Consider the following 10,209-nt stretch of genomic DNA (forward strand, 5'->3'; position numbering starts at 1 on the left):
AGCTATTCATGACATTGTATGGCATAGTATAACATCACCTTGACACAACATGACTTAGGGAAGCCTCAAAACACAAGTTGTTAGTTAACTAGGAAGGAGGAACTCAGAAGTGAGGACATCAGTGGTCACCTTCATCTAAGTCAGCAGAGTTGAAAGGGGTAATGTGAAAGTCCCACTGTGAATGTATTGAGCCTCCTTTTGCTCTGTGTGGTTGCACAGTGCTGGGCTTGAGACTATTTGCTAGTGCTGTTTAACTAATAATGTCATAGTTTCTTGCTTATGCAGCATCTTGAGCACAGTTGTACTTGTGACAGATTGGGCATGAAACTGCCAAACAGAGAGAGGTTCTAGTCAGTCATTAACAATTAAGTGCATGAGCTGTCAGTGAATAAATGGCTTTTATGTACTAATACTCTGTGGATGATTTTATCTTTGCATTAATTTATTTGCTAGGATGCCATTACACATGCACAAGGTATTCTTAGCATGCACTGCCACACGTAACAAAGCAAGAGAAGCCAAGAAACCAGTATGTTTCTGAGAGATGGCGGAAAGCAAAAAAGGCTGGATAATTTCTGATTAGGTTTCAGTAATAAGCATGGACTTTCAATATCTCCTATTAAGGAAGAGCCAGTTCCCATCATACCAGTTCCTGCAACTTTGGAAACTCCCATAGTCTTCACCCTATAACCATGTGTCTTTACAAATGTATTTTAATTTATTAATTTAAGAAGCTTTACCTTTTTTCCTCTCCTGTGGAGCCTTGTATTTATGAGTTACTGTTATGATCTCACTGGAAGTGAGCTACATGAGCTAATAATGATGTTAAATGGAGCCAGGGTTTCACCCATAATATCTAGTTAAATAAGCAGTTATTTTGTATAAACAACAATTAGTCTTTATGAACTGTTTCAAAATTTTCTGAAGCCACACACAAAAAAATACGTACGTACTTTTTTTTTCTTAATAGTTATATAACCACAGTATTTGGTAACAGTGAGTTTTACTAGATATTGCACAGAAATTAATGTATTACAAAGAACATAAAATCCTGCATTCTGGTAAAGTGTTTATGGGTACTTGTAGCTCAACAAAACTTTAAAAGGAACCTTTTAACGCAAATGGGTAAAACCTTTAATTGCATTTAGGTATCATTAAATGAGACCTGTGAGAATTGAACTGGAAGAGGTTTTTGAGACTATAGGAGTTGTAATTAAAGTATTTATGGTGCCATATTTCTCCTGAGACTCTTGAAATAAATATTGTACCTTTAAAAATGGCTCTAGTGGGATGAGAGCCAAGCTCGAGCAGTGTCAGAACTGCTTCTGAATGGAGGATGGGAAAATGAGAAGCATTATTTTAGCATCACTCCTTGTACTTTGAGCAGTTGTCCTTTCTTAGGTTACTGTCATATTGGCCTTGAGTCCTGTATACCTTCAGCCTCACTAAAAGTTTATTTTAGTGAGATGGTAAAGCTGTGGCTCTCTAGAGAAGTGTACAGGATTTTTGATTCCTTTCCACACTTGGAAATGCACTTCAGGTTCTTCAACTGTTTAAAAAATCTGCCCTTTTATCTCCTTTATGTTAAAACATAGTGGTTTTTTGTAAGAGGAAACATAGATTGGAAAACAGAAAGAATGGCAGATGCCACAAGTGGTGTGTTCTGAGGCAGATATCCTGTAGCAGGTTATACCATGAGTAATCTCATGGGTTCAATGTTGTAAGGTATTATTTGTTTTAGCAATACTTAAATCTGTTCTTATTGCTGTCTACCATGAGAAAGGCATGCACATTTATTTGCTGGTCTTGCTGCAAAAACAGGACCTCACATCTCAAATGTGAGTTTGTAAGTAAGACTTCTGCTAAGTGCTGGTGTGGACAACTTATTCAGATGTTAAAGTACCCTATGACATCAGTGTTTTCAAAGGGTCGTATTAAACACCTTATTTCAGAAAGTGTTTGTTTTTGTCCCTAGGCACTGCACAGACGTTATTTGCTGTGTGATCTTCATAGTTGTCATTCTGGGTTACATTGCATTAGGAGTTGTGGGTAAGTAAACACAGGTATAGTAGTGCTTTTCTATACAGAAGGGAAGCAGCTTTGTGAATGTTAGCATTTTCAACTGAGATGTCCTTTTGCTTATATTTATGCAAAGCTTTCCAGTCAATAAGAAATGTCTTTCATAGAAGCAAATAATGAATTAACATTGTAATTCACAGGATCCCAGAATGGGTCAGGCTGGAAGGGACCACAATGACTCACCTGGTCCCACCTCCCTGCTGCGGCAGGGTCAGCCCAGAGCCCATGGCACAGGACTGTGTCCAGAGAGTTCTGGAATATCTCCAGTGAGGAGACTCCACTCGGGGCATTCTGTCCCAGTACTCGGTCACTGCACAGCAAAGAAGTTCTTCCTCAGTTCAGGTGGAACTTTCTGGCCATCGGTTCCTGTCTGTTCCTCTTGTCCCAGTGCTGGGCAACCCGGAGCAGAGCCTCGTCTATCCTCTGACTCGTCGCTGCAGACACTGACAGACATGGATGAGGTCCCCTCTTAGTGTCTCCTCTCGAGGCTGAACAGCCCCAGCTCCCTCAGCCTTTCCTTGTAAGGGAGATGCTCCAGTCACTTCATCATCTCCGCAGCCTCCTCTGGATCTGCTCCAGGAGCTCCATTTCCTTCCTGTCCTGAGGAGCCCAGAACTGGACAAAGCACTGCAGATGTGCCTCACAGGGCTGAGCATAGGGGCAGGATCCCCTCCCTGACCTGCAATGCTCTTCCTGGTGTACTGCAAGATTCAACTGGCCTTTTTGACCCCCAGGACACACTGCTGGTCAGGGACAGTTTTTGTTCACCAGCCCCCCCTGGTCCTTCTTTNCTGTCCCGAGGAGCCCAGAACTGGACAGAGCACTCCAGATGTGCCTCACAGGGCTGAGCAGAGGGGCAGGATCACCTCCCTGACCTGCAATTCTCTTCCTGGTGTACTGCAAGATTCGACTGGCCTTTTTGACCCCCAGGACACACTGCCGGTCAGGGAGAGTTTCTTGTTCACCAGCTCCCCCTGGTCCTTCTTTGAAGAGCTGCTTTCCAGCAGGTATTTAGGAAGTTCAAAGCCATGTGTGTTCTGATAAAAAACCTCAAAATTAAATGTGTTCAAAAAAAATACCATGGTTTGATAAATTTGCAATCATAAAGTAACTGTGATGGAAAATTTCATTTGTCGTTAATCAGACAGTAAAAGCTAGAAGTAAACAGTTCAGATTGAGAGCAGCCCTGAGGAGAAGGACTTGGGAGTGCTGGTTGATGAGAGGTTGGACATGAGCCAGCAATGTGGATTTGCAGTCCAGAAAGCCAACCATACCCTGGACTATGTCAAAAGAAGTGTGGCCAGCAGGTGACGTGGGGATTCTGTCCCTCTGCTCTGCTCAGGTGAGACCTCACCAGCAATGCTGCCAGCTCTGGGGCCCCCAATATCAGAAGGATGTGGTCCTGCTGGAGTGAGTCCAGAGAAGACCATGGAGATGCTCCAAGGACTGGAGGACCTCTGCTCTGGAGACAGGCTTGGAGAGCTGGAGGTGTTCAGCCTGGAGAAGGGAAGGCTCCAGGGAAACTTTAGGAGTCCCTTCCAGTGTCAAAAGGGGCTCCAAGAGAGCTGGAGAGGGTCTTTGGACAAGGACATGGAGTGACAGGACAAGGGAGAATAGCTTCTAAACTGACAGAGCAGGGTTAGGTGTGATGTTGGGAAGAAATTCTTCCCTGTGAGGGTGGGGCACTGGCACAGGTTGCCCAGAGAAGCTGTGGCTGCTCCACCCCTGGGAGTGTTCAAAGGCAGGTTGGATGGGGCTTGGAGCAACCTGGTGTAGTGGAAGGTTCCCTTCAATGCCAGCGTCATTGTCTGTGAACACTCAGATTTGTCTACACAGTTAGCTCCTGTTCTTTACTCTTCTAATAACCAGTATTTTATAAGTCCATTACATCATTACATATTTTGGATATCACCCAGATATATATGCCCTGAAGTAAAAAGTGAAGTGGCTTTTTTACTGGTTCATCCATATCTTGGTTCATTTTAGTTTTTCATTAGGAAATAAACTAATCAGTACTCTTCAGTGGTGATCAACAAAGAGTAAAATGGTACATTAGAAGTGATACATTTTCATGCTATCTAGTTTTAACTATTAACTACGTACACTTGACTAAAAGGTTAAGAGGTATGTATATATTTTGCAGCTTGGGTGCACGGTGACCCCAGGAAAGTGATATATCCAACTGACAGCTATGGGCAGTTCTGTGGTCAGAAAGAAACCCTCAATGAGTGAGTACTAAATCCATTCACATACTTTTACCACTCGTGCACTGTGAATAAGATGTGAGGTTTCAAATCCCTCTGTCAAAGAGATGATGACACTCTTACTGTATTTATTCCAAATAAAATTCAGAAATATATTAGTTGCCTAGTCCAAATCCAGACCGAAATTTTTACTGTCATACAGCTTTTTGTACCATTCAGAGAATATTTTTGGTAAAGCATCAATATAACTTAGAGATTGCATCAGCAGCTGCATAGAAAGTGACTAGCTGACACAACTTCTGCCAAAGTTTGAATTTTTCTCAACACGCACCAAATAACAGAAAAGACTGTAATGAAAAGCATGTTTTTTTCTGGTGCTTATCCAGTGCCAGTAGAGAGGAGACGGAGTGGTCTGGGAGACTGGCAGCTGTAACCACACCCTCCTTGGGTAAATAGAAGGTAAATAGAGCCCAAGGGGCTCTATTAACTCATGTCTGTGTTCCAGTCTTCTTAAATTTTGAATTGTAAGAGTTAAATTAATTAGTTGATCTCAACAGAGTACCTCTACATGAAAATAGCCACTCAGGGAAGAAAGATGTCGCATCAATGTTTTCTTTGAAAATCTAAGTGGTTTATGAAATAGAATTTTTAAAAGTTTGCTTCTTCCCTTACTTCTCCCTTTTAAAAAGTATGTATTAGGCACCCTTTATACCCTTGTCACTGGATGGATATAAATATGTGTATATATATATGGATGTTATACTAGCATTTGATAACAACTCTTTGCTGTGTCTTTCCCCATTTAGTTTTCTGTGGAAAAAAATGAAAAAGCCACTGTCCAAAGGGAGTTCAGAAGGCAGGGGAGCAGGAGTATATATACTCTCAGGGGTTTTTTACAGAGGAAACAGACTAGTTAGTGTAAGAAGATGTGTTCCATGCTCTGACTTAGATTCTTCACAGCAGTTGTTGGAGAGTCCAACTTCCTGAAGAGGAAAAACAAGGAGAAAAAGTTGTAGTGTTGTGTGTGTTCCACTCAGTGCACCCCTTCTCTGTTCCTCACTTCACCCCGAATTTGTCCTTGTCCCCTCTGTGGTCTGTAAAAACAGTGAGCAAATGCTTTGGGAGTCTCAGAGACATGGCTTCCATACACTGTGTGGTGTGGTGCCAGGTGCTTCTCTCTGATTCTTATAATTCACTCCCTTTCCCTCTTTCTCTTTGTCACTCAAATCTTCTCTTTAGTTATTTCTTACTATGTGGTTTCCGGTTTGTGTTAACAAATGTCCCTCCATATATATGATTGCTGGAGAATAATACAGCTACTGACGGAGACTGCATTTCGGCACTGATTTCCCAGGTTGAGGAGTTTCTTATAAAAATATAAACCAGAAAACATATAATACAGAAAACATATAATACAACCTAATGGAAAAGCAAGAGTGTTTATAGCAGTAGGCCAGGACACCCTTCTGAACGAGGCCTTCTAGTCCCCAAAAGTGGAGGCGTGGGATGTGCTTGTCAGGCTTTTGTCAATACTGTTGTTTTTCAGATTCCCTAAAACTAAGCGGTGTGAAAGGCTGACCCAGAACTGTGGTTTTCCAAAGTCCCTGTGGGGCAGCCACAGCTTCTCTGGGCAACCTGTGCCAGTGCCTGACCACCCTCAAAGGGAAGAATTTTTTCCCAATATCTAATCTAAACCTTTCCTCCTTCAGTTTGAAGCCATTCCCCCCTGTCCTGTCACTCCAGGCTCTTGCAAACAGTTTCTTTCCATCTTCAGGTCACCCCTGAGCCTTTTCTCTTCTCTGTGCTGAGAAATTCCAGTTCTCTCAGCCTTTTCTCTTGGGAGAAGTGCTTCATCCCTCTGATCAACTTGGTGGCCCTTCATAGGCCATAGCAGGCCATATGCACCATTATTTCTTACAGGGACACAATATAGTCCTGGCTTTGAAGTCTTGTGTAAAAAGGGCAGGACTACTGCCATATCATCTTCACTAGAGCTATCTGATAATTTTCTGACATAGCAAAGGTTAACAGCATGTTTTGCTGTCTTCAAAACCCAGGTCTTTAAATCAAGAGATCTTGGGGTCCTCAGTTTTCAACAAATCCAAACTGAAGTGACAGCTACTGCAAGGTCCCAAGTTCTAGTAGCTGTCAGGTGTGTGGCTTCTGCGCTGCAAACCCCTCAAACTGACCCCTATTTATATCAGAGGGGGTTTATCAGTGTTATTAGTAGATGCTATTATCATTCTATTTTCTGGCCAACTGCTTTTGGTTTCCAACTATAAAAAACTTCTGATTGATTTTGGTGCCACCTTCTGATCAACAAAAATTAGGCAGCTTTTACAGTGTAGCATTTTCTGATGGTGAGCTTGCATGCAGTGCATTCACAGGATGTTCAGTGGAAGCACAGAGACCACGGTGCTTTTGCCAGGGTTACTTTACAGACCTCACCCTTTCGAGATGGGACTACGAACACATGAATTCTTTCAGCTTAAAACCTGGCTGTGGAAAAAACTTCTCAAAATTAGAATTCTTTAGAACAAATACTTCTGTTTTCAGAGATGTCTTGATGTGGAACTTTTGCTTGGGATTTTTTTTGTCTTGTGTTTACAATATGGCCATTCACAGTTATAGAATTTAAATATCAATGTATGCTATAAATTTTGGAATGGTAGGATGTATAAACACCTATATTTATGACATTAATTATCTTATATCCACTTCCATAGGAACAAGACCATTTTGTTTTACTTCAACATTCTGAAATGTGCCAGCCCAGTAGTGTTAATAAACCTGCAGTGCCCTACAACACAGGTGAGTGAAATGGAGAGAGAAAATATTTTCCCTGCATCTTAGTCATGGTGCTTAAGAACTAGGCATACATTTGTTTGGATTTAAAAATTGCTGTTCATGTCCTTCAAAATATAACATGATTGTTTTATAGATGACTTGTAGCACACAGTCTCTGTAGCCTGTGATGGTCAGAAAAATTAAATAGAAACATACAAGATTGTGTGTTTTTGATAAGAGTTGACAAAAAAAGTCTGTTGAGTTGAATACAGCAATTTGTGACTTATGAATTCATCACAGGCAACTATCCAGTAGTATTCAGTGCATGCAGAAAATATGGATTGACACCTGTGGTTTTCAAAGCTAGACATGTTCAAGAAGATGTGCATACTGCCAGTGACAGGAGTATCTGGGTGTGGTTAGAACCTATGGCACTTTGAAAAGTGAAGATTTTGAAAACTTGTTCTTGCCTTATGCCACACTGTACTCCCTTTGTGCTGCAATTCCTCAGGAAGCTGTGAAATAAACCCAGTCACTGAACTTGTGTGGGTTATTGCACAACCAGTTATGTCAGTTCATCCTAAGAGGCAACAACTTAGAGCACAGGGTAGGTCAGAGGAATTAGGTGCAGGACTGCTCTGATCCAGCTTTGCTGCCAAAATAAAGTGCAGTTAAACTACAGGTGACAGATGATGGTCTCATTCATCTTGACAACACTCAGTGAAGTCCAGTGTTAATTTGGATGAGGTTTGTTTACTGATTACAAATGTTAATTGTCTACTTACTGGACTACCATTTTAAAATGTTTCCCATTCTTGCTTGCCCTTACTCCTGATCCCTATCCTTGATAGACATTTCTGACTTACCAGTTAATGTGACTTTATGAACAGTTTGACACAGCTGAAGAGATGGAGATCTCCAGCAAGGAATAGCAAGAACCCTCTTAACAATTGGCCAGTTGCTGTCAGAACAAAACTTTTTTCTATCAGCAGCAGAGTTTGCTTCAGGAATCCCCATCTGTCAACATGCAGACACCAACACTGTTAGCCTGCAGTCTTTACCTCTCTTAATGGAACGATTCAGTCTGTTCAGAAATACTGAGATCATTGTGTGAGATTTGACTGGTGCTGTGGTCAAGTTGGTAATGGCCATGAATCAAGTAAGGTGAAATACTTGTTTCAGGAGAGTTTGTTGAAGTGGAGTAGTTATTTTGTTCATTTTCAAACATGCAGCATCTCCAAAACTAAAAATGCTTTTGAATGCTGTTCGTTACTGCAGATGGTTAAATCTCTGGTCTTTGGGGAAAATGTTGAAGAAATGTTTGTTTGATAATTTCTCTTTTGAACTGCAGACAGGGTCCTTCATTCCTGTCCTATCCATATCAACTAGCAGGAGAAAAAACCCCAAGAACTGCCATGGGGTAAGAGCTTCAGTTCTTGAGCAAGCCTGTGGATTTGCAAACTGTTGTTACAGTGCACTGGATCCACAGGCAGCACATTTCATTGCCTGTTTCAAAGATGGCAGGCAGGGTGTAGTAAAGTGTATACCTGTTAGTCACCTGTTGTCCCAGCAAGGACAAAACTCTGCTTTCTTTGTTTCTTGGCCTGTGGGTAGTCCATAGGACAGAAGTACTCATCTAGAGAGATCCTCTTGCTGCATCTGGCCTGTTCTAAGGATTAGTACACAACCTTTTCTAAAGTTCCTTTAGGTGAATCATATATGGTGGAATGCCCTTGACATGAAAAACAATTTTGTGCATGATATCTCTCTGGTACTTGAATAGCAGAGCTTTGCAAGGTGTGTTTGGATAGCACAGCTTTGGAAAAAAACTGCCTTCTAGAAGAGGCTGAAACTTGCTGAAAAGATGGCTTTTATGTCCCAGGGTTAACACTGAGGAGTCAGAACATCTGTCCACTTGTGTGATTCCAGTGACCAGCAGAGCCTTCAGAGTCTGTGTATTCGGGCAGCCACTTCTCCATGCCCTATATCTAAACCACAGCTTCTTAGTGGATGCATTCATTAAACCCCAGTCATTACTTGCTTTCTCACATAAATCCAACTTATAATGGTTGTACCTTGAGTGGTGTAAACTTCATTCCTGATGTGTGCATCCCCTTCCGTTGTAACTAGGGAAGATCCAGCCTTTGTCAGCAGTTAAAAGTCACTTTTGAGTGATTTATGACTATCTTGACTTGACAATATTTGTAGAGATGTATTTGACTGAAGAAACTATGTAGAAGGATGGAACAATATTACCTGAGACTTTTAATTTTAGTGAGACTTTTTTAAAATAAAGTTTTCCTTATACATGTAGTAGAAAGAAAATGCATGTATCCCGTGGAAGTAGCTGCCACAACACCTCATTCATATGCACTGCTGCTGATAGAAGTAGAGGAGGAACTGACAGATTTTTTCTTGTTCTTCAAAAAAAATAAATAATGCTCTTTTCAACAGACTGAAAGCTCTGCTTATCTACCAGGATGTGTAAAACCTAAGAAGGTACAGAGAGGGGCTTGATATGCCTGATATGAGGAGAGACTTTGAAAGTGTGTTCTGTCAAAGAATTTTAGAAATATTCATCTAGGGAATCAAAAGGACAACATACATCCCTTTCTAAATCCTGCAGTAAATAATACTGAAGGCAGTGACCTTTTTCTTGCTTTTCCATTGCACTGATTTTCCTCACCCTTCTCTACCCCCAGTGTATCTTTACTCATTTTTTTTTTCTTGCAGCTTTGTGTTTCAAAGTGCCCAGACAGGTTTGCAACTTACATTGATGTTCAGGCTTCCTACAGATATAAACCAGATCAGTGGAATTACTTCAGGCAGTTCTGCAAACCTGGCTTTAACAATCCTCGCAAGGTGTGTATCTATCAGTAGGTGATGGAATATATTTTTTCTTCAAGCAAAGTGTAATGTACATAATTTTACTGAACTGCATCAAAGACTTGAATTATCTGATGTCACCGTATAAGCACATGTCCCATTTATGTGATTTGACAGTTGTTTAAACCAGGGTGAAGGTCTTGTATACACACTAAATTCCCCACTCTTTAAATGATAGCTGTTTGCTTAAAAGAATATCTGCAGCTACCCATGTAGTTGCAGCACTGTGGTAATTACTTAGGTACTCCACAGC

The 10,209-nt window shown here is 41.2% G+C and overlaps 1 protein-coding gene across 1 annotated transcript in view; it reads left to right on the forward strand.

Moving 5' to 3' along the window:
- Positions 1–10,209, forward strand: part of SLC44A5 (solute carrier family 44 member 5) — a 70,667-nt gene that overhangs the window by 40,318 nt on the left and 20,140 nt on the right. Inside the window, exons 3-6 of the mRNA XM_029959731.1 lie at positions 1,976–2,049; positions 4,223–4,307; positions 7,010–7,094; positions 9,804–9,932. Of these exons, the coding sequence (XP_029815591.1) occupies positions 1,976–2,049; positions 4,223–4,307; positions 7,010–7,094; positions 9,804–9,932 (373 nt within the window). The remainder of the gene's footprint in view (positions 1–1,975; positions 2,050–4,222; positions 4,308–7,009; positions 7,095–9,803; positions 9,933–10,209) is intronic.

Source organism: Manacus vitellinus, unplaced genomic scaffold (genome assembly GCF_001715985.3).
Source record: "Manacus vitellinus isolate BGI_N305 unplaced genomic scaffold, ASM171598v3 scaffold_21_pilon, whole genome shotgun sequence".
In the NCBI taxonomy this organism is placed as follows: Eukaryota; Metazoa; Chordata; class Aves; order Passeriformes; family Pipridae; genus Manacus; species Manacus vitellinus.